Below are 24,151 nucleotides of genomic sequence, written 5' to 3' on the forward strand. Positions count from 1 at the left end.
AGGTATTCAAATGATATAATTGCTTACATGTGGTTCCAGGTTATGGTATGTTGGCTTCATCTTATGGCGATTACCTGACTCTATTTCAGACTGAAGAATGCACAACTGAAGAATGCTATTCAGTAGTCTAAAGAACACTAGTTAACACTCACAAATTCAGGTGTAACCTAAGAAAAAAATAGGTATTATTTTAGGAAAAGGACATTTTCCCAGAAAACCAAATCTTGACATTCCCAGTACTTTTTCCTGTTCTGGCAACCTAAGGAAAACACCAGTATCTTCAATTGCAGTGTAGTCATCTATTTCACTGCCAGTCAACAATTATTCCATAGCTACCATGAATATGAGGAGTAGAATATTCAGAGTACAAATGCCTTCCTTTTTCACTCCAGCCCCATGTCAGATTTCCCTAATTGATTTTTGAATTCTTGACCACTAAGAGAATCTTCCTCTAGGACAGGAGTTGGCAAGCTTTTTCTCTGATGGGCCAGGTAATAAACACTTAAGGCTTTGCGCACTAGAGGGTCTCTGTTGCAGCTACTCAACTCTACTGTTACAGCTTGAAAGCAGCCATAGACAGTACATAAGTGAATGGATGTGGCTGTGTTCCAGTAAAACTTTATTTCTAGAAATAGACTGTGAGCTGAACGGCCCACAGATTGTAGTTTGCCAACTAGGCAGGACTGTTAAACAGTTAGAATTGGTACAGGAAGTAAAACCTATATATTACTTACCTGTTTAAAATATTTCTTATGCATACCCTGAAGACATTTAAACCATCACCTCTGTCTTCAAGAGGCTTTCCAATTAAAAAGGAAAAAAAGATCTACAAATAATGGTGTAGAAAATCTCTACAGAATTGATGGTAGCCATGAAGTCATTTCCTGAATTGGATATTTGAATGTTTGAAATTTAAAATATATTTTTTCATAGAAACAGTCATTGGTATTGTAATCAGTATTTCCATAGTGGCTACATTGGTTTTTCAAGGGAAAAAGAAATTTTGTAAAGCTGTCATTGTGGGATTTAAAGATAGCTACAAATAAGAGATAATGATATTATATAATTTATTGACTAATATGTCTTTTGCCATTAATGTTTTCATATTAGTTCACAAAAACATATTAACCCATAATCCACTTCAAGTATAATAATACTATATTACACCATTGTTAAAAGTTCATGACATCCCAGAAATGTATCTTTCTTCATTCCAGTGAGAAAGATGGCTTAACACCAGTCCTCACCCCATACATATCTGATGTATTGGGGAGCCTTTTCCTTGACATTAATTTAGTAAGTCTGTGTTAAATGCTTATTATATATTCGGCCCTGTTCTGGACTGGGGTACAGAGCTGAAGGATACAGCCCAGTCTTAGGAGCTCACAGTTTATTTAGGGGAAATGAACAGATGAATAAACTAGTAATTAAGTGTTGTGATAAAGGTATACACAGTGAATAAGTTTGGAAAACATCTTCACTTCACAAATATTTTAAAAACTAGATTCTAAGTAAAAAATATTTCCTTTCGAAAAGTCCAAGTAGGAGCCCAGATTCGAAGAATTCTTCAGGCAAATGTTGTACACGTTAATCTGATTATTGTCTTCTTTCATGACTCCTATATTTATTGTGTAGGGACTCTCCTTCCAGTGTTACTTGAAAATTATTTCATGCTAGTGCGTAAAACCATTGGCTTAGGAGTAATAAAGTAGGCATAGGTTGTCTTTTTGCCATAGAATAATAATTAGAATTCAGTCTAGGCCAGTAGTGTGTCAGTAAGCAGTTGCCATCTGGAGTCCTGTGTAAAATCCAAGCTGGAAGGCCTTTGGTCTAGTCTTTAATAATTAGAGTATCTGTGACTTGGCTCATTCCTTCGGCCAGAAGCCAAAAACGTCCTCTAGAGTCTTGGAGTGAGTTACATTGTCCTTTCCTGGCATTGAACCTATTTCAGGCAGAGAGAATTCTAAGCTCTGATTTTCCATTCCTCCCTTTTTTACTGGTGTGATATGGAGTAATAGATGTAAGTTTTTCTGCAGCTGTGAAATGATAGGTGTAACCGCCCTAATGGTTGTATTTTTTCTTGCTCTTTTTTTTTTTTTTTTTTTTTTTTTTTTTTTTTTTTTTGCGGTACGTGGGCCTCTCACTGTTGTGGTCTCTCCTGTTGTGGAGCACAGGCTCTGGACACGCAGGCTCAGTGGCAATGGCTCACGGGCCCAGCCGCTTCGCAGCATGTGGGATCTTCCCGGACCGGGGCACGAACCCACGTCCCCTGTGTCAGCAGGCGGGCTCTCAACCACTGTGCCACCAGGGAAGCCCTTTTCTTGCTCTTTTTATCTTCTTTTAGTCAGACCTCAGAGACACTATTTTGTAGCCCTTCCTTGTTGATAGGATAGCTGTTTCTTCTTTCTCCTGCTCTTTAGAATATATCTAAACAGTGACACCTAAAACTTTGAAGTATATGTGTGTGCTTCTAGAATGTGAAGAGGGTGAAGATGGAGGAGTAAGATATCACTTCTTACATGCTCATTCTTGAGATAGGAGGATGCGATCAGGGTGGGTGGAACATGAAATGAGTGATTACCCATCAAGTAAGCCCTTTGAGAACTGTGTTAAATAGCATTTTACAAATTATAGATTCCTTTCATATTCTCATTTTAATAGTCACAGCAGCTTTTTTAGATAGGTATCATTACTTACTGCGTTTTTAGGAAATTGAGGTTAAAGTTGCTTGCCCAAGTTCACGTGGCCCGAGTTGGGCTTTGAACCCTAGTCCTCAGACTCCAGATCCTGGACTGTGTCCTCTAGGTTCTTCTCCTTGTATCAAAGTCCAAGAGTTATCAAAAATAATCAAATACGTTGGCTTATTAACATCCCCTTTATAAAAACTTTTAGACATATAATTTGGCTACCTCTCCTAATGGATTTTTTCTGAGTATGGTATGGGACAAAACTCATTTCATAAGTAATGTGAAAATTTAGCTTATTTATTTTTCTCATTTTTTTAATAAATTAGACTTCTGGCTTTGAAGTCCTTCCTTCACATCACGTCTGATAAATCACAGAAGTTTTCTCTTGTCAAAGGACTGCAAGATAATCTATCTTTTGGTCATTTTAACTAAGAGACTTAACATACGGTATAGCATGCTTTGGCATTTCTCTTTAAATAGGCACACTGTGATTTCAAACAATTTCCTGAAATTTTTATCATTATTTTCCAGGTTAACATTAGCAGAATACCACGAACAAGAAGAAATCTTCAAACTCAGATTGGGTCATCTTAAAAAGGTAAGTGTAATGAGAAAATATGTCTGGAGAAATGCAATTTTTAGTTTACATTTGGTATTGAAGCTCTTTGGTCATTTGGGCAAGTTAATAGCTTTACATACCTGTGGAAATCTTCAGTAGTTGCTCTGTCACACCTGTATTCTAGTGGTGGAGTTCATATCTTTCAAGTTGCAAGTCAACTCCAACCACCCGGTGAGAGTGCCTTTTCCATCAATGATGTACCAGTACTTAATTCTGTATACCTCATTCGGCTCCACAAGTGATTATGTTTTTAGTAAAAATTAAATATAAAATAAGAGCAGATGGTTCTAAAATTGATATTTAAATTATTGTGATGTTTTAAATCACATAGCAGCTTTTTTTTTTTTTTTTTTTTTTTTTTTCTTTTTGCGGTATGCGGGCCTCTCACTGTTGTGGCCTCTCCCGTTGCGGAGCACAGGCTCCGGATGCGCAGGCCCAGCGGCCATGGCTCACGGGCCCAGCCGCTCCGCGGCATATGGGATCCTCCCAGATCGGGGCACGAACCCGTATCCCCTGCATTGGCAGGCGGACTCTCAACCACTGCGCCACCAGGGAGGCCCCACATAGCAGCTTTTATCTCTTGCTAAACTGGCTAAGAAGAGAAGGTCTTGCACCAACCATATTGAAACACAAAGGCATCTACACAGAATTTGTTATTGACAGTGTTCATGGAGGTATCTTAGATGTAGATCACTCATCTCTTAAATTCAGCAGCCTGTGGGCTTCCCTGGTGGCGCAGTGGTTGAGGGTCCGCCTGCCGATGCAGGGGAACGGGTTTGTGCCCCAGTCCGGGAGGATCCCACATGCCGCGGAACGGCTGGGCCCGTGAGCCATGGCCACTGGGCCTGCACGTCCGGAGCCTGTGCTCTGCAGCGGGAGAGGCCACAGCAGTGAGAGGCCTGCGTACCGCAAAAAAAAAAAAAAAAAAAAAAAAAAATCAGCAGCCTGTACTTTTTTGGTAGCTTTTTTGGTGGATGCTGCTTATTCTGAAGATGATAAGTAAGTGTCTAATAAATTGCTATTGGTGTGTGTTTGTCGTCTCCTCCTTCCCTTTCTCAGATCCTGTTAAATCAGTGGAACTTAAGGCACCAAGTATAATCCCTCCTTACAGAACAGAACCAGATAGAGAACGTGATTTTTGTTTTTTAAAAAAGAAAAAAAAAAAAAAGATTGCACACCTTATATGTATACACACAAAATATTTCTGGAAGCTTACACAAGAAACTTAACAGTGATTATATCTGGCGAGTTGGCATGGAGGTGGACAGAAGACTTTCACTTTTCCTGCTGTACTTCTGTGATTTGAATTTTATTTACTGTTTTGCTGTGGGCGCTTTTTTTTTGTTTTGTTTTGCTTTTTTTTTTTTTTTTTTTTTTTGTGGTACGCGGGCCTCTCACTGCTGTGGCCTCTCCCATTGCGGAGCACAGGCTCCGGACGCGCAGGCCCAGCGGCCACGGCTCACGGGCCCAGCCGCTTCGCGGCATGCGGGATCCTCCCAGACCAGGGCACGAACCCGTGTTGTGGGCGCGTTTTTTTTTTTGTTTGTTTGTTTTGTTTTTTTGTGGTACGCGGGCTTCTCACTGCTGTGGCCTCTCCCGTTGCGGAGCACAGGCTCCGGATGCGCAGGCTCAGCGGCCATGGCGCATGGGCCCAGCCGCTCTGCGGCATGTGGGATCTTCCCAGACCGGGGCACGAACCCGTGTCCCCTGCATCGGCAGGCGGACTCTCAACCACTGCGCCACCAGGGAAGCCCTTGGGCGCGTTTTTATGATTAAAATTCTAGTTCTTAAAAATATCTTTTTCAGTGTAAAACATCTTAGCTTTTCATAAGAGAAATGTCTGCTTTTGTTTTTGAAATGAGATTCTGAAACGGTAAAGTTTCCTGTGTTCCGAGCTGATTCTTTCTTTTTCACTTTAGGAGGAAGCAGAGATCCAGGCAGAGCTGGAAAGGCTAGAAAGGGTTAGAAATCTACATATCAGGGAACTAAAAAGGATACATAATGAAGATAATTCACAGTAAGCAACTTGGGAGTATGTTGGGTTGGAGATTGCTGAGCACTTTCTGACATGAATGGTCTAGAATGATGTTTTAGCTTAATGTAAATTTGGTAAACCATTCCACTGTGTATTTAGCTCTGTTGTGGGTGTAATACAGTTTTATGAATAAAATTTTGATATGCGTTAGTTTAAATACATATAAATATGTTAGGTTTATATATTAAGTATACATCTATACATATATTATAGCATTTTTACACAAGTAGAGGTCACTAAAACAATACAACTTTGTAGTCGCAAACGGTTTAGATACACTGTGTATTCAGATTTACCCTCAGAGCCTTACTAAAGGGAAGCATGGGATGACAGTGTGGTGTTGTGGAAAGATTACTGGGTTGAGATGACACTCGGTTTCTGAATGACCTTTATGGGCCATTTAAGTGTTGAGATTTTTAAGAAAGACTCTCTTAAGTTCAGCACATGAATTATAGATAAATGCCCATCTTTGTTTGTAAGTCATTTAAGGAACTGAAACTGTGAAAAGTAGATTGCAAGTGGGAAATGGCTTCTAACCATAATCCTTTCTTTTCCCACATTTTTCTGACTCTGAAACATGGGGGTTTTAGCATGGCTACAGCTTGTGTATTTTTGTTTGACCAGAGTGAGCCATGGACTTTGTTTTCTGTAAAGTGGCAAGCAACAGCAGCTACCATTACTGCACACTCTCTGTGTCAGGCTGAGTGCTAAGTGTCCCTGTGTTCTATCACTTAATTGTCACAATAGTCTAATGAGGTAGGTCATCTTCAATACATAGATCTGGAAACTGGCTTAGACAAATTAAGTTAACTTGTCCAGGGACTAGTGTGACCAAACAAAGAGTTGAAGTGTGGACCTGACTCCACAGCTAACTCCCATACAGTAATATCACCTCTCTCCACAGGCATGCCACTGTCTCAAAATCAAAATAAAGTGATTTCAGGAATATTAGTGGGGCTGATGAGGAGCTAGGTAGAAATACTCTAAAAGTTATTTTTGCCAGAATCTCTCATTTCTTTGTCTTATTGTTAGAAGTGGAATCCTATATGGGGAAAACAGTTATATCATGAAGACTTAAAGAGAGAAAATGAATGCACATAGAACATGTGACTCACTTTATAATGAAATCTGTTTTTAAGGCCGTGTAAACTATCTTGGAATTTTATTGTATGTAGTTGTGGAATGGTGGGAACGAGTGGTCCTTGAATGGTTTGGAGGACCCGAGTGGCACAGTTTGAAAACCCCTGATCTAGTGTTATCTCCTCCCCGCCGCCCTCCGCCTTTACAGCAGGGCAGAAAGGGAGGGAAGTCAACAAAGGTCACTAGTCTAATTGTGGCTGTGCTGAGACTGGCACCTGTGTCTCATGACTCCGCAGCTAATGCTGTTCATTGTAATTATGCTGTCTCTTTGAACTATAGAACTTATTTTAGGCTCAGAATTAGCTATATTGTGATGATTGCCAAACTCTTGGCAGCATCTGTAATCATGTGTATAACATGTTAGATATTCTGGAAATTTTGCAAACATGGAAAATTGTGTAGTCCTTGACCTCAGGATGTTGTTATATATCTCCTGTTTCCACAGATTTAAAGATCATCCAACGCTAAATGACAGATATTTGTTGTTACATCTTTTGGGTAGAGGAGGTTTCAGTGAAGTTTACAAGGTAAGTATGAGGAACTGCGTACAGGGACTGAGGGTTAAATTATTGGTTATTACAAACTTGGAGATCATTTAGAATAGTGATATAACTCTGGGTTGATATCTATTGGTTGAAATTCCCAAAACTTTTAAGAACCTGTATCTTTGGGAGAACTACTTCCAGTAAACTTGTTGACTAAAGCAGGCTTCAATATTTTACCCTGTTTTCAAGTTTGAAAAGTAAATAATTACAGATTTAAAAAAAATAAAACAGGAAGGGAAAACAACACTCATTTCTGGATAATAGAATCTTTCTGCCTCATCTGTATTTGTTAGAGATGAGTGTTACTTTTATTCTCATAAGTTTTTGTTTTGTTTTTACAAAATGGATGTGTTAAAAAGTTAATTCTTTGAAAACCTGTTTTTTGCTTTTAAAATGTTCTCATCTTCTAAGTCAGAGTGTTTAGTAGCACTGGTGTTCTGAAGGATTGTCCTGGCTTAGAGTACTTCAGTTGGGCCAGCAAAGAACAGGCTACTAATACTAAGCCTCCAGTTGATTTTCCCTAAATGAGGAATTTGGCCTGTTTTAAACATAGTTGTAGATATATAACATGTTCACCAGTCACAGCCTCCTTAAATTTCTCTAGATGTTTCTGGCACCTGGCTTTTAAATGCTGAATTGGTTTATTAAGTGGTCTTTACTGCATGACCCTGGTAATTCTCTCTTTTCTAAGGTGTAGCTTTCACTGTTAATGATTTATATTATGCCCATATGAATTTTTATATAAGAAATCTTTTGAGTAAAAAGTTTTTATTTCAGATAAAAACTAGTTCTACTGTTTTCCCTTTTTTTAATGTTAATTTTTTCTTGCGATGATGTATACACAAATTTGCCATTTTAACCATTTTTAAGTGTATAATTCAGTGGCATTAAGTACATTCACAATGTTGTGAATGTTCCAGAACTATAATAATATTTCTAGTGTACTGCTGGGTTTGATTTTCTAATATTTTGCTCATATTTTTAATCTGTGATCATAAGTGGGACTGGCTTATAGTTGTCTTTTATGTGCAAGTAGCATTGTCTAGCTCTGATGTCATAGTTATCCTAGAATGAGTTGTGAAATTACTCTTTTCCCATGTCTGGAATGCTTTGCATTACATGTTGGCTACTTGAAAGTTTGTTAGAGCTAAATCATAAAATCACCTGGGTAGGTGTCATTTTAGAGGAAAACTATTTGACAATTTTTTCAATTCCTTCTACAAATATCGAGCTATTCAGATTTTTTCCCCCTCCTTAAGTCGGTTTTGGTAATTCATTTTTTTTCTGAAAAATCATCCTATTTCATCTTGATTTAAAAATATCATGCATACCTTAGTTATTTCTCTTCTCTTATGAAATGTTTATTTTTGTATCTCTTGACTGATAGGCCAGAGATTAGTCAATGTTTCTTTTTTCCTCTGGAGATTAACTTTTTATTTTTGTTGATCGGATCTACTATTTGATTTGTTGTCTATTTCATTAACTTCTGCTTTCAAACCCTCCTTTTTTTCTGCTTTCTTTGTTTTCATTCTTAAGTCATATACTTAGTTTATGTTTTATTTTTGGTAGCTTTTTTGATTGTGATAAAGAACACATAGCATAAAATTTACCAATTTAACTTTTTTTAAGTGTATAGTTCAGTAGTAGTAGGTATATTCATGTTGTTGTGAAACAGATCTCCAGAACTTTTTCATCTTGCAGAACTGAAGTTCTACCCACTAATCAACAGCTCTCCTTTTCCTTCTCTCCCCAGCTGCTGGTAACCACAATTCTGGTTTCTGTTTTTATTAATTTGATTACTTCTAGTTAACTCATACGAGTGAAATCACACAGTGTCTGTCTTTTTGTGACTGGTTTATTTCACTTAGCATAATGTTCTCAAAGTTCATCCATGTTGAAGCATGTGACAAGATTTTCTTCTTTTTAAGGCTGAATAACCCTCAATTGTATGTATATACTTCATTTTCTTTATCCATTCATCTGTCAGTGGACATTTGGGTTGCTTCCTCCTCTGGTCTGTTGTGAATAGTGCTGCTTTGAACATGCATATGCAAATATCTCTTTGAGACCCTGCTTTCAGTTCTTTTGGCTGTATTCCCAGAAGTGGGACTATTCCTTTTTTAAAATCATCAAAATTGGTTCTTGGGGCTTCCCAGTTACTTGTTAGTGATTTCTTCATATTTTTTCCTAATGTATTCTTCAGACATTTTAACACTTCTGAAATCTAAATGCTTCTTACGACGATGTGTTCATTAATGTAGTTATTCTTTTGCTGTTCTCCACTCTCCAAAAGCCCTTCTTAGATTAGTGGTGGATCACAGTGCCTTGGATTCAGAAATAGGGTTTGGTAATTGGAGAAAATGACACTTGTAGTTCATTAGTGCTCTTACAAATTAGGTGGTATTTAATCTGGCTTTTAATAGCTTGAAATGATTCTCTCTTATAGCCATGATGGATACATGCATACAGGTGGACTTCATTCAGACTCTGTAAGAAAAATAGAGTTCAAAAGTTTCCATTTCTGTGAAATAAGATATTCTGTTTGAATTGAATGGTTTTTATATTTAAAAAATACTGGTTTAAATTTGGTATAAATTAGAAGTTTCTTTTATAATCGGGCCTCTCTTGTATCCTGTGCTTTCTTAGAGGTAGCTTACATCTTAAAAGATCTGTAGAACGGTTATCACCGCTATTCATGGACTGTATATCCTGTGCCTGTTGCCTTCATCTGTTCAAACATTTGTGGAAACTGGCAAATAGGTGGTAATAGTGTTGAAACTGGAGTAGTAAGTTTTTAATCTGAACTTTAAAACCTAGGAAGAACTATTCATTCTAAAAGAGTTCCTCAGTAAATTCTTTTGTATTGGGGAAATCTATTGTAAAATGCTACTTACTTTTTTTCAAATTGTGATTTACACGAGGCATCTTCGAAAATCTATCCGTTACCTTTTTTCACCCCATAATATAGCACTACCTAGCTGATGTGGAACTTGCCAGCAGTGGTGGTCTTTGGGGAAAGCATGTCCCTTTCTTTGGACAGTGCTGGAGAAGCAATTTGGTGTGACTAACTTCAGACGTTGTTGCGATCCAAAATTGCTTTTTATTTATCTAGTATGTAGGGGTGGGATTAAGCAAATTTAGCAAAGAGGTGTATCCTGGGGGATTCTTTCTCAAGGAGGCAGATAGTCTATGTCCCTAGTATTTCAAAAGTGGCAGGACCTCTGAACCTAAAACTGCTCTAAAAATAAAACCTATTAAAAAATCTTAAAAAAAAAAAATAAAGTGACAGGACTTACTGTTGAAGAACGTCAGGTCCCAGTGTCAGCTGAGGGACGAGAGCCAGCGTAGGGAAGAAAGGTCCCAAATAAGGTAGATGATGTCCAGAAAGAGAACTGTTTAGAAGTGACTATTAGGCATGGGCTGTCTTTCTGTTTGTGGTGTATGCTTGGTTTTATTGTCTAAACCCCTTGGTGCCAGTACGTCTGGAGACTTCTAAATTATCTGATCACAAGTTTCAAGAAAGATGATTGCAACTCTGAAACAAGTGTGTGTTGTGTTGTCTACTGCTGTTGTTATTTAATAATGCATTTTGGACTTTGAGTATGTTGGTCTGTTAAACAGAAGCTTCAAGTCAGTTGCCTGTAATTCCTGTTAGCATTATACAGAATATAATTTATTCCTTTTCTTTATAGGCATTTGATCTAACAGAACAAAGATATGTAGCTGTGAAAATTCACCAGTTAAATAAAAACTGGAGAGATGAGAAAAAGGAGAATTACCACAAGTAAGTGATATTAGAGTGTCTGATTTTTCAAAATTTAGTAATAATAGCTGTAGTTTGAGCACTGTGTTAAGAGCTTTACATGCATTGTTGTTGTTGTTTCATTTAATCCTCATAACTGTCCTAGGAGAGTGAATAAATTTTCCATCTTACTGCTAAGGAAACTGATACTTAAAGAATTTGAGTAACAGTTAAGAAATGGCTGAGCTGGTATTTAAATCTAGACTTTCCTTAATCCAAAGCCAGTGGGTTTAACCATCCCCTTCCATTGCGCATCTAAAATTAGCTATAATAAACAAGTAAAGCCTCAGAAATTATTGTTGCTTGTCTGTAGAAACCAGATGTGAGAGTGTTCTTCAGTGGTCTAGGGACCCTGGGGAGCTTCGGGTGGGGCTTTGTCTGCTGCTTCAGTCACCTCGTCGTTAAGGAGACAATGCGGGGCACCTGGTGTGCCTCGGTGGTACTTGTTTGACTTGTTCAGGCCCTCAGTGCTGAGCTCACCTTCCCCATCATAGTTTGCCCGTCTCAAAGTTCTTGGTCTTCAGCGTCCAGCTTGCTGTGCTTTCCCCTCTTCAGAATGCCACTCATGGTGGCCCTCATCTGTGCTTGGGGTACGGGGTGAGAGGGTGACTCTTTAGAATGAATAGTTATTACATGAGCGGGTGTGAATGTCTTTGTTCCACTGATGTCAGGCCTTGCCTGTCTCTCCTCTGAGCTTCAGAACATTGGAGTTCATGGCTCACTTGCTTTGGAGGCCATGCAGACTTAATTTGCTGTTAGGATCCCCACTGGGTTTAATATTGTTTCCTTGTTATAGGTACAAGTACTACATTAGACATGTCCTACCCATGAAAGGAGGAAACAGCCCCTTTTGATATAAAGCAGTCTACCTCCTTTCTATAAAAGCAGTTTTGTTTTTTTTCCTATGAATAGTACTTTGGAGGGAAAAAGGCAGTGGATTTTAGCCAACTTTTAGTTAGCTTCTAAGTCTCAGTGTAAAAATAAAACATGTCTACATCATCAACCCATTCTTCAGGCATGGAGCAAGGCAACTCCTGCTCTATACCTACTGTTCATCAGGGACCCAGGACCTCTTGCTGTTCCATGCAGATTGGCAGTGGCGCTCAGCACTCAGGGAGAGAAGGTTCCTGTGGCATTAAGAGAAATAGGGCTTAGCAGAGGTAGGAAAATGGATGATGTGTGCTCTGTGCATGGCACCCCTCATGCGTCCCTTTTGTGAGAGGCAGCTGCAGTCCAGATGCTTCTGAGGAGCAGTTGCATTATTATAAGTACATTCCAGGCATTTGACATGCAGGGACGAATAGCACGCGGCAGCGAATGCCAGGGAGCACTTGAGAGAAGGAAACCACATGTTATTCTGACCAGTTAGGAAAACGGTGAGAAATGTCCTCATTATATTGAGACTCAGAGTACCTAAGGGTATAGGAACAGTTCCTGCATCTCTTTCAAAATACCCTTCAGCTATCCTCGGAGCCTGTTCTCTAGCTTGTGTGCACTGCCCACTCCAAACCAGCTGACTCTACGAGGGGACAACCTTGGTCAACCTTGAGGAAGTAGTTCCTGTGCAGAGACTTACACAGATTTTACCTAGTCTCAGTATCCAGCTTTCAGGCTGATCTTAAAGAGAACGCTGGTGTCGAATACTGTAATGACTGCATGTGGGGTTGTGCTCACTGTAGCCTTTTGAAGCAGTGAGGGATTGAAGTCAGAACCATGCACCTCCTTGACACATTTGGCAAGCTGTTTTGAGTCCTGACGGGTGTAGATTGGTTCTCTTTTCACATTTGTATACCAGATGGAGTCACAGAGCAAGTGAAGGGGACAGTCTCGTTTTTCTGAGTTCTGTACCGGTTCAGCTGTGGTTCACAGTGGTGCCCTCCTATTCTTTGTTTCCTCACCAAGGCGGGAGTCATGACTCCTGAGCATCTTCTGTGGAGCCATCTGGGCAGGAGCTGTTTCCCAGTTGACAGACACACTGGGGAGGGGGTGTGCAAAGTTTTTGTGACCTCTTCATCCTTGAGGGGAAATTCTTAAAGCACTTCCACCTTTCTTTGAAAGATTTTGCTTGCTAAGTGATATGAAATCATACTGATGAATTTCAGGCTACAAATAATAGTGAATTAGCAAAATGTTATTAACTCCCTTGAACTTAAATTAAGGAGGCTTATATCAGGCACCAAACAGATTTTAGAGAGTGTTTCAAAACTTCAGTGTTAAACTGAAAAGTAGTACACTTCAGTGTTGTGGAACTGAAAAGTAGTACACTTCAGTGTTGTGGTAACATTATAAAATATGAAAATGCTACTGTTACCCTGCATAGTAAGGTCTTTTGATTGCTTTTCCCTTTGTGGGGATGACTTCCAAGCCCCATCTGGAATCAGAACATTTATTTGGGTAAAAAAGAAGGAAAAATTCAAAGAGAATAGAAGGTTGTTGTATTGTTTATTTTTGAGTTCTGTTCTATACCCCCTTTCCTCTCCTCTCCCCACAAACAGAAAGTAAACTGATTGTTTTACTTTTGCATTATTAAAGCATTAATAGGTATTACTCGATTTCTTTAACTCCCCAAAATAGCATAATAAGAACTTTATGGTATGAAAAACTTCATATAAAGCTATCCACAGAAATAATTGTATCTGAAGTAGTTAGTATACTCTTTTTTTTTTTTTTTTTGGCTGCATTGCTATGCGCGGGCTTTCTCTAGTTGCAGCAAGCAGGAGCTACCCTTTGTTGCAGTGTGCAGGCTTTTCATTGCAGTGGCTTCTCTTGTGGGGGAGTGTGGGCTCTAGGTGCGCAAGCTTCAGTAGTTGTGGCTCGCGGCCTCTAGCGCGCAGGCTCAATAGTTGTGGCTCAGGGGCTTAGTTGCTCCGCGGCATGTGGGATCTTCCCGGACCAGGGCTTGAACCCGTGTCCCCTGCGTTGGCAGGCGGATTCTCAACCACTGCACCACCAGGGAAGTCCAAAGTAGTTAGTATACTCTTGTATGATACTCTTTTCTAATTTTCTAGGATAAAATTATTGAAAGTCTAAATATAGATCCACTTAGAGTAAAAGACTAACACTTAAAAAAAAAAAAAAGACTAACACTTTAGTGGATAAGTTTCTTCCAGCCTCCTATTTAAGTTTCTGTATTTATAGTACATTAATCCCTTGGATGCTTAGTTGAAAGTTGAACATATAAAGGACATGGCAGAGCCTCTGCCTTGCCTGCTGAACCATAAGGAATGGCCTTAGAGCCTGACATGACGTTGAGGGAGTGCTTTCAGTGACACACAGAAAGTTTTCTTCTTAGTTGGCGAGGACTTTGCCACTTTCTTTGATTCATAATTTTTGCCTCCTTTATTTTCCTCTGTTTTTTATACCATGATGGAGAAATTGGTCTCTACTCTGAAATGCACAAAATCAAAAAGTTAAAAGGGCAGAGGACTATAGATTCATAGTGTGTGAGAGTAAGAAATGACTTAATGGTAATCTGTTCAGACCATAGGTTTCTAAATTTGTTTTTTTTTTTTTTTAGAAACAGCATCACCTTTATTTTACCAAATGAAATATTACATGGAATCTTTTTTTTTTTGGCTGCACTGTGTGCCATGTGAGATCTTAGTTCCCCAATCAGGGATCACACCTCTGCCCCCTGCATTGGAAGCATGGAGTCTTAAGCACTGGACTGTCCCATGGAATATATATATATATTTATATTTATATTTATTGTTTGTCTATTTATTTATTTAGGCTGCATTGGGTCTTCGTTGCTGTGCGCGGGCTTTCTCTAGTTGCAGCGAGCAGGGGCTGTTCTTCGTTGTGGTGTGTGGGCTTCTCATTGCGGTGGCTTCTCTTGTTGGGGAGCATGGGCTCTAGGCGCCTAGGCTTCGGTAGTTGCAGCACGCGGGCTCTAGAGCGCAGGCTCAGTAGTTGTGGGCGCGTGGGCTTAGTTGCTCCATGGCATGTGGGATCCTCCTGGACCAGGGCTTGAACCTGTGTCCCCTGCATTGGCAGGTGGATTCTTAATCACTGCACCACCCGTGGAATCTTGATATATGAAAAAGGACAGTGTGGAGCTGCTTTAGTGGGATGGGGCATTGGGTCACAGCTACATTTGCTTAGCTTCTCTTTAGAGGCGTCCAAATCTAGGGAGCTCCCTTTAAAACTTCCAGTCCGCTGCCGTGATGGTGCAGGCCCACAGGGCCAGAGAGGGGGCATCATGGAGCTCAGACTCACAGCCAGGTTTCTTGACCCCAGTGCCTCCTGTGTCCTAACGCTGCTCCGCCTCAGTGCTGGAAAGGGTTTTCTTTTCAGAAAGACATGAAGATGCTGATGAGATCAAGCATCAGAAGACGCAAAAACTGCCAAAAATGGCCACTTGAAAAAGAAGCCTAGTCAAACAAATTTCCATTGGGGAAGAATATTTAATTACTTTTTAGATTCCTATCCTTCCCCTCCCTCTTCCCCTAGTTGTTCCTCAGCTTTTCTTTGGTTGAGTACTTTCTGTGTATTTTGACATGCTAGAATACATTTCAGAAAATAACACACTTTTTTTTTTTTATCATACTACGGAAAGTTTCCCTTTTCTGACTCTTGTCTTATAACAAAATGCCCCAAACTAAATGGTGCTAGATTACTTAAAATATAATAATATCCTATTACTCTCTTTGTAAGTAAGAACTAAATGTTACTCTTTTAAAATTCAGTATATGAATTTGCCAGATTATATCGTACATTTTTGTTCCTAATCTTACTAAATAATTTTAAATTGGAAAAGTACTAAAGAAGAAAGATGTTAATACATACATACATACATACATATATTCTTGTTATAAGAAAACTAGGGTTTCCATAATTTCAAACTTTTTATCAAATTAGCATTTTCTTAAAAGAAAGTAAAGCTGATATTCTTTTAAATTTTTTTTTTGTAAGGAGTAGGATTTAAAAACAAACAAATACAAAGCACTGCTAATTGCCTTTTCTAACAGGTAATCCTTCTACCCAGTGAATTTACGTGCTAAAATTGATCCCCTTGATGTAACCCCAGGATATATAACATTTATAGATAGAAAATATCAGCTTTAGAGGAAAGAAAAAAATGCTGTCTTTGTAATTTTTAAAGTTCTGATATTTGGGTATAAATATAAAAGAGATGAGATTACCATAGAATGAACTCGAAAGGGATAAAAGGTTAGCACCTACTATTTTCTCAACAGCTTGGTAGATACTGGTAGAGAAAATAAGATGAAGAAAGATCAGGGGACTAGATGGACCTGAATGGAATGAATGTTCGGGAACAATGGAGAAGTGAGAGAATAAATTAGGAGTATCCTGGAGGAGTTCTAAGAGACAGGCCAAAATACAAAATGTTAATTTTCCATTTTGTTTACAGGCATGCATGTAGGGAGTACCGGATTCACAAAGAACTGGATCATCCCAGAATAGTTAAACTGTATGATTACTTTTCACTGGACACTGACTCGTAAGTGCTATGCCATTTTAGCTTAGCAGATAATATTATTTTCTTGCAGTGTGTTGACTACTCATGGAATAGAGTTTAAATCTGGGTCCAGGAAATGCTCTCTGAGGGGACCAAATATACTTATGGGCAAATGAGCATATTTGAATTCAGATTTGGGCCAGCAAGACGTCTCTTGGCCACAGGGTGTGTGCTGTTGTGTGCTGGTAAATGTTTAACAACCAGCTTGGTGGGAAGAGGCATAGGGCTGATTTGTACTGTTTGCCAATTTCTGTGGTATAAGTACTCTGAACATGTCCAATTTAAAAACAACAACAAAAAAAGCAGCTTTATTGATATATGTTTACATACATACAGTTCACCCATTTAAAAGTGTACAGTTCAGTGGTTTTTAGTATATTCACAGATACGTACGTTGCAGCCATCACCATAGTCAATTTTAGAACATTTTCACCACCTCAAAAAGAAACTCTGAACCTTATGCTATCGTCCCCCTATTCTTCCACCCCCACTCCCTGCTGTAAGCAACCGCTAATCTACTTTTTGTGCCTATAGATTTGCTATTCTGGACTTTCATATGAATGGATCATATAGTATGTGAACTTTTGTGACTGGCTTCTTTCACTTAGCATGGTGTTTTTTCAAGGTTCTTCTTGTGTCATGTATCAGTACTTCCTTTTTATGACTAAATATATTCCATTGTATGGATACACTACCTTTTGTTTATCCATTCATCCTACCAGTGGCTTAAAAGCCAGCTCACAAAAGTCCTGAAAATTTATCAACTCTCAGAAACTGGCACAAATTGGTGCCAGCATACCACCGAGAAGCACCAGTCAAGAGAGTCTCTGCCCCATCCTGGAGACTCTGATGAACACTGATGGGCCTTTTAAAGAAGTGCCAGCAATGTGACTTTATCACAGAATGAGAATGAATGTGGCGTAGGGCAATGCTGCATCCTAAAATATAAGTTGGTTCAGAGGCTTATAGGGATTTCAGTCCAGCCCTCTCACTTTATAGGTGGAGATTTGAGGACCAGGGAAGTTAAATGACTTGTCTGAGATCTTTAATAACCGTAGGCATTGTTGTATTTCATTACTTGGTATAGGTAAGCTCTAGACCTCTCGGTTTATCCAGGCGTTTAGAAATATTTCAGCATTTGGAAACATTTTCTCTGTTGGAGTCTGAAATGAATCAGGAGAACATACCTAGGTCTGGCCCACAAGTGTTTCCCTCCGCCTCTCAGGCTGTTGAGCCTGTTCCAGACAGCAACTGTCTCAGAGGTTGCTGCACAGAGAGCCGGCCGACATTTAGAAGTGGCCCCAAAGGGAGACCATAATTCCCTTTGGAAACATCCACTCAGGGGTTTCCCCTTTCCAGTCGGGTGCACCCAGCACAGTCATGTGTGTAGCATGGAGTGGGGTTCAGAAAACCCCACTCTAGTTAGAGAGCCGGTTTCCACAAGGTGGCTTACTATTTTGCTTTCAGTAAGTTCCTTGAATACTAGGAAGGACACACTGCCCCCCCCACCGCAAATGTAAGTAAAAAAATCGTTTCAAAAATAAATATAATGACTCGGATTATCTGCTGTTTTGAATTGTATACACACTTTTTTTTTTTTTTTTTTTTTTTTTTGCGGTATGCGGGCCTCTCACTGTTGTGGCCTCCCCCGTTGCGGAGCACAGGCTCCGGACGCGCAGGCTCCGGACGCGCAGGCTCAGCGGCCATGGCTCACGGGCCCAGCCGCTCCGCGGCATATGGGATCCTCCCAGACCGGGGCACGAACCCGTATCCCCTGCATCGGCAGGCGGACTCTCAACCACTTGCGCCACCAGGGAGGCCCTGTATACACACTTTTAACCTGAGAAATTGAGTTGATTCTATGCTATTGTTAAGTTGTTTACTTTGTTCTTCCTGTTGTGTGTATGGTGAATTTTTATCAAAAGTAAGTCAGACCATTGTTTTAGAAAGTCTTCTGAGAGTTGTTTGGGTATTAAAAGTGAGATTTTATTTTCAGCTTGCATTGGGTCCAGAATAAATTCACTAAGCATGAGAGTCTATGCCTCAGATTTCAGCATATCAGATCAGAGAATCTATAAATTTTAGGCATATTTTCTCAAATAGGGTGCTAGCATGCTAGGACATGCTGTGTTTCATAAGAAGCATAAGCTGTTGTTCAGTTTAGGGATCCCACAGGACTGTGTGTGTCCACATTTTGTTACTGTGCTTTGTGAAGGCCTCAAATTGCCCAGAGCCCCATAGTGCTAGTCCTGTGCCTGTTTAATCTTAGGTGAGTTGGCCCTTGCAGATTGTATTTACCAGGCTCCTTTGTCAGTTGTTATTCAGTGGGGTTCAGCCAATGGGGAGATAGGTGATGGTGGGTGGAGACCCCTTCGCCCAGCTGTGGTTGCAGTTTCCCTTGGTAAGTCTGGTTCTGGTTGCACCACCTCCTCCCTTTGGCCCTCTGGCCTTAGGGTGCTAATGCCTTCCTGCTCTAGATGATTTCTGGGGTGCTCACTGGCCACTTTGTCTTCTCAGCATTTCCGTCATTGCTGGGATTAGTTCACTGAATTAAAGCCCCTCTGTTTTAAATACTGGTTTTTATTTCCCAGCTAGACCCTGAGTGATTTACCCATATTGTCACAGCTTAGAATAGTTTAAAAGGTATTCATCTCTCAGGAAGCTTTCCTTTAGCTTATAACTGCCTTGGAAGATAGACACATGCCCCTTAATGGCACGAATGGTATGTAGTTTTAAATTTGGGTCTGTATGATATATATACAGTGGAATATTACTCAGCCATAAAAGAAACAAAAGTGAGTTATTTGTAGTGAGGTGGATGAACCTAGAGACTGTCATACAGAGTGAAGTAAGTCAGAAAGAGAAAAATAAGTACCGTATGCTAACATATATATATGGAATCTAAAAAAAAAAAAATGGTTCTGAAGAACCTAGGGGCAGGACAGGAATAAAGATGCAGACGTAGAGAATAGACTTGAGGACACAGGGAGGGGGAAGGGTAAGCTGGGACGAAGTGAGAGAGTGGCGTGGACATATATACACTACCAAATGTAAAATAGAGAGCTAGTGGGAAACAGCCACATAGCACAGGGAGATGAGCTCAGTGCTTTGTGACCACCTAGAGTGGTGGGTTAGGGAGGTTGGAAGGTAGATGCAAGAGGGAGGAGATATGGGGATATATGTATATGTATAGCTGATTCACTTTGTTATACAGCAGAAACTAACACACCATTGTAAAGCAATTATACTCCAATAAAGATGTTAAAAAAAAATTGGGGTCTGTAGGATATACTGATACAAGTGAAAGAAAAAAACTCATACTGTGTAATAATACATTTGTTAGAACCATCAATACTGTACTTTAAAAAGCTCTTTTATACCTTGTGTGTTTAGCAAAGAGAAATCATAGTATGTGCCAATCTGGCAGGAGAGGTAGTATGCAAACAGCCCTTGGGACCTAGGCAAACCCTAGATTTTTCCTCACTGTCAGCACTTGAGGTCATATAAAATGTTTGCAGTGACAATTGTGTATTTGATCATAAGGTACTTGTTTAGAAATGGACCATTGTGTAGACAGTAAAAGAAGTATCTAGCTTAAATACATTACGGCTCCTGTCAGTATTGTTACAGTCTTGATTCAAGAAGAGGTATGCCCTGGGTGAACTTGAGCACAGCAGGTTCCAACAGGAAGGGTGCAGACGCTCTTCACCAAAAGAGTAAGCAGTTTTCTTCCGGTAAACCACTCAGTTAGCTAATACTGAATAAAGAATAGAAGAATATTTTAAGGAACAAAGAAGAAAGAAGTAAGAAGCTAATGACCTGACGTTTTCAGTGGGGCTGGTTTAGACTTAATCTGCTTGCTCTTATCCCACGGTCAAATGTTGGTTTATTTGTGTTTAGGTTTTGTACAGTATTGGAATACTGTGAGGGAAATGATCTGGACTTCTACCTGAAACAGCACAAATTAATGTCGGAGAAAGAGGCCCGATCCATTATCATGCAGATTGTGAATGCTTTAAAGTACTTAAATGAAATAAAACCTCCCATCATACACTATGACCTCAAACCAGGTATGTCTAATTTTTAGGAGACAGTATTGGTAGTATTTCTTTGGTCTTATAAGTGACTTTTAACTTTATAAAGTTAGGGGACTTGGCCGGGGACCAAGAAGGCCTAATAACATCTGACTTTAAATTGCCTGGGTAGTGGGAATAAGAGAGTCCCAGCCACACAGCACTGGGTTTATTAGGAGGGTGGGTCGTATTAAATGCTCTGGAGAAACAATGCCCTTGTCTTAGAGCCAGGGCAGATCATGATGTCAGTCCGATTAAGAAAGAACTGCTCTGGCAAGCTTGGTTTTGTTTTCTCCCTTTACTCACACTGCATAGCAGTTCCTCCACTCCAAGTCTCTCTGATAAGTGCCCCCACGTTAACAAATTATTTTACACATATGCCTCCCATTTCATTAAATTCCGAGTGCAATTTTCCATCTTTTCTCATGGTTACTGTCTAACTTTGATAGTCGCCAGTCGAGTAGAGAGCAGTTAGACTTCTTACTTCTGTCTGTTGTTGTCATTCTGAGCTGTTGCTTAGAAGTCTGCCTGTGTTGTCTGTAGACAGCTCTAACCAGCTGAGCTTAGGTGTTGGGAAGATTCCCATTTACCTCCTGGTGGGCACAGTTGTTAACTTTGCTTTCCTCTTCTGATAGCTACATGTTAAATCTCACTAGTCACTGTTCTTTAGTGTTCTAGTGTAATTCAAATGACTAAAAAATTCATCACAATGAAGTGATTTTTTTAAAAGATGTCTATTGTGTGATTGGGTTTTCTGTCACTGAATCCATTACATTTTCCTGCCCCAGGAGCTGTAGGTGGCACTGTGGTACTAGCTTAGATTCCTTGTATGTTTTCTTTGATTTTTTTTCCCCCCCTGAAACTACTGTCCTAAACAGGGTGGTTAAGAGATCCTTACTGAAAGTTCGGATGTAACTTTCCCACTATTTTTGACCAACCATAGAAGTGATACTTTACTTTGGCTAGTTAATTATTTTTTTCCACTGCTCATAGTGGTGGTTTTGGCACATTAAGCAGGTGATTCTTGGAAAAGAGAAATTTGCCGCCAGACACTTACAACTCTCCCCTAGCATCCAGAGTCCAGATTGTTTTATTCCAGAGATTTAAATGTTTGCTGTTATATGTAAGAGTTTCAGTTCAGTTGTCCTCTTCTTGCCTGTTATTACCTTGGTTTATTTTAATTAGTAAGTTTTTTATTCATGAAGTTTTTTATCTTTTTAGGTAATATTCTTTTAGTAAATGGTACAGCATGTGGAGAGATAAAAATCACAGATTTTGGTCTTTCCAAGATCATGGATGATGATAGCTACAATTCAGTGGATGGCATGGAGCTAACATCACAAGGTGCTGGTACTTACTGGTAGGTACCTGGGAGATTTGTCAAGTTGGCTGATGGAGATGTGGCTGTGCTATACTGAAGTGTTGGTAATTATTAATTAAACTACATCCTGTCTGCTTAGGCAAAAATGCTGTATACCATAGTAGACTTTCCTCTCCAAATAGTTACCGTCTTTTCAACAGTTTGACTCTTTGTATTTACATGAATTTGCTTAATTTTTCTTTCTGTTCTTGAAAAACCATTGAGGAAGAGATTATGTGTGGCCACGTGTTTGAGTTGTTTGTTTCCTCCGTAGGTTTGCCCCTATTGAGTAGAGAGAGGATGAGGTTGCTCATGTGTATGTAAAGAATGGCCTTAAATTCTTTTCAGAATTTCAAATGCAGGTCTCTCTCTTCATGAGTTAATGGGATGAGGGATTTGTTTTTAGAGTTGCCTGAGGATGGTGGACTCTCAAGAGCTAAGGACTTATGAAGATTAGGATGTAAAATAACCATAGCATCCCTTGAAATCTAAACAGGAAAACACGAGCATGGCTTACCAAGAATTTGTCCATTTCTGGCAGCCACGTTCTAAAAGGTTTTGAGCCACATTTCTTCCCATCTGTTGTCACTCATCCACCCCCAGCCACCCCACCCCAGCTAGCTCTGCCTGCCTGTTCTATACCCTATCCTACTCTGCCGAGTATTACTTTTGACAGTGAGAACCATAAAAGATACCTGCAGCTCAGGCATTTGACTTTGTGATTGTAAAGGCATGTTAGCAGAGCTTTCTTTTCACTTCTGCGGTGGTGACACAAAGCCATACATTGGAATGTGTAATTCTGAACATGGAAGAGACTCCAGTAGCACTAACGGAGGGGGAATACATACTGTTAAACCCCAGGGTCAGTTGGCCAAGTCACTTATGTTTGAGACTGAAGGGCCCTGGCCCTTAGCAGATTAGTGACTCTCTCGGAATGAGGTTGTTGATCTGAAACAGACAGAGAAGAGGGGGACGTCAGTCCTGGTCTTACCACTCCCGTCATATTAAAGAAAGACTCGAGCATATCCTGATAGAAACACCATGTACACAAAAGTTTCAACTTTCCCTTGCTCCGTATTGTTTGTGGAGATGGTACCTATAGTGAAAATCAGTCCCTAAATTAAAACTTTGAGATTCTAGGTTTAAAATAGAAGCTACATTACCAGTGTTTATTCACTTGGTGGTTGTTGTGGGTTCCTGTCAGTAAATGATACAAAAATATCTGTTGTTGCAAGTTCTGGAAGCAGGTCTATACCTCTGCTATATAAATTCACCAGAACTTGGATTTTAGCTTTTCATTTGATAGCTTGTTCTTTTTTAAAGGTAAAGATTTTTCATGTTTAAATTATCTCATTGCTGCCTTTTGCTGTATTTGCTAAGCTATAAAATTCAGTGGTTGGAATTTAGATAAAAATATATAATGTTTGGGAGAGGTGGAGAGGGGTATATACAAAGATTTGCCGCATCTTGACAATCGTTGAAGCTGGATGATGTTTACTTGGGGTTCATTTTACGATTCTTTCTACTTTAGATCATATTTGAAGATTTTTTTTCATAATAAAGAGTAAAGTAGAGAGGGAGCTACTGAGAAAATTAATTTTATGGGTTTCTATGAAGGCTTAAAAAGTCTCCATATTGGTGTTTATAATCACCATCCTCAATATGTCATCCTCGTATTATGTCCCAGAGACACACAGATACAATGGGAGGACATAACAGATTTTAAGTGATTGTTTGCGGCATTTGGTTGTTCCAGAATTCTTCTACATGGAATACTACTTTTAAATAAGTAACCCCTAGACTAGGCCTTGAGAATCATTTTTCTCTATGAGGATTTTATCATGATGGCGTATGCAACTATGTTTGTTTTTTAAACACAATTTAGTGCAGTATCTTAGAACTGTCTTCTACCCTTCCTCCCAGAGTCCTTGATAGGGACTTAGAATGCTTATTATTTGGGTGAAGAACTAGTGTATTTCTTCATTTATAGATGGGGAAACTGAGTCCTAGAAAGTGATATGCCAGATTTGTACTATTAAGGGACAGTGTCTATTTGGCCAGATTATTGCTCTGCATTTGGATAAGTCCAACAACCTCTGTTCTTCCTCACCACAAACAAGAACTTACTTTTTCCCCACTACTTCCACCAAAAAGTTATAAGTACATTAAAAAAATCATTTTAGAATCAAGGTTCTATTTGTTATTTATCCAAGATCATATTTAAGTTATGTATATTAAAGAATCAAGAACCATGAAAACTTATGGTTCAGGGAGGTTTTCGTGGCACTTGGAAGAGCGGTTCTTTTTATATTCTTTTGTTTATATTTTTATTTCTTTGCCTTTCTCCCCCACCCCCCTTTGTGAGTTCTCTGTCTATATTTTCACTTTTCAATGTGTGTTTTGGCTAA

At 39.4% G+C, this 24,151-nt stretch overlaps 1 protein-coding gene across 5 annotated transcripts in view; it reads left to right on the forward strand.

Moving 5' to 3' along the window:
• The window catches only part of TLK2 (tousled like kinase 2), a 109,858-nt gene that overhangs the window by 78,518 nt on the left and 7,189 nt on the right, over positions 1-24,151 (forward strand). For all 5 annotated transcript variants that reach the window (XM_060080666.1, XM_060080664.1, XM_060080665.1 and 2 more), the window contains 7 exons: positions 3,219-3,285; positions 5,226-5,323; positions 6,927-7,008; positions 10,719-10,810; positions 16,203-16,292; positions 20,211-20,380; positions 21,605-21,743. In XM_060080666.1, coding sequence (XP_059936649.1) covers positions 3,219-3,285; positions 5,226-5,323; positions 6,927-7,008; positions 10,719-10,810; positions 16,203-16,292; positions 20,211-20,380; positions 21,605-21,743 — 738 coding nt within the window. The remainder of the gene's footprint in view (positions 1-3,218; positions 3,286-5,225; positions 5,324-6,926; positions 7,009-10,718; positions 10,811-16,202; positions 16,293-20,210; positions 20,381-21,604; positions 21,744-24,151) is intronic.

The sequence above is a fragment of the Mesoplodon densirostris genome, chromosome 18 (genome assembly GCF_025265405.1).
Source record: "Mesoplodon densirostris isolate mMesDen1 chromosome 18, mMesDen1 primary haplotype, whole genome shotgun sequence".
In the NCBI taxonomy this organism is placed as follows: Eukaryota; Metazoa; Chordata; class Mammalia; order Artiodactyla; family Ziphiidae; genus Mesoplodon; species Mesoplodon densirostris.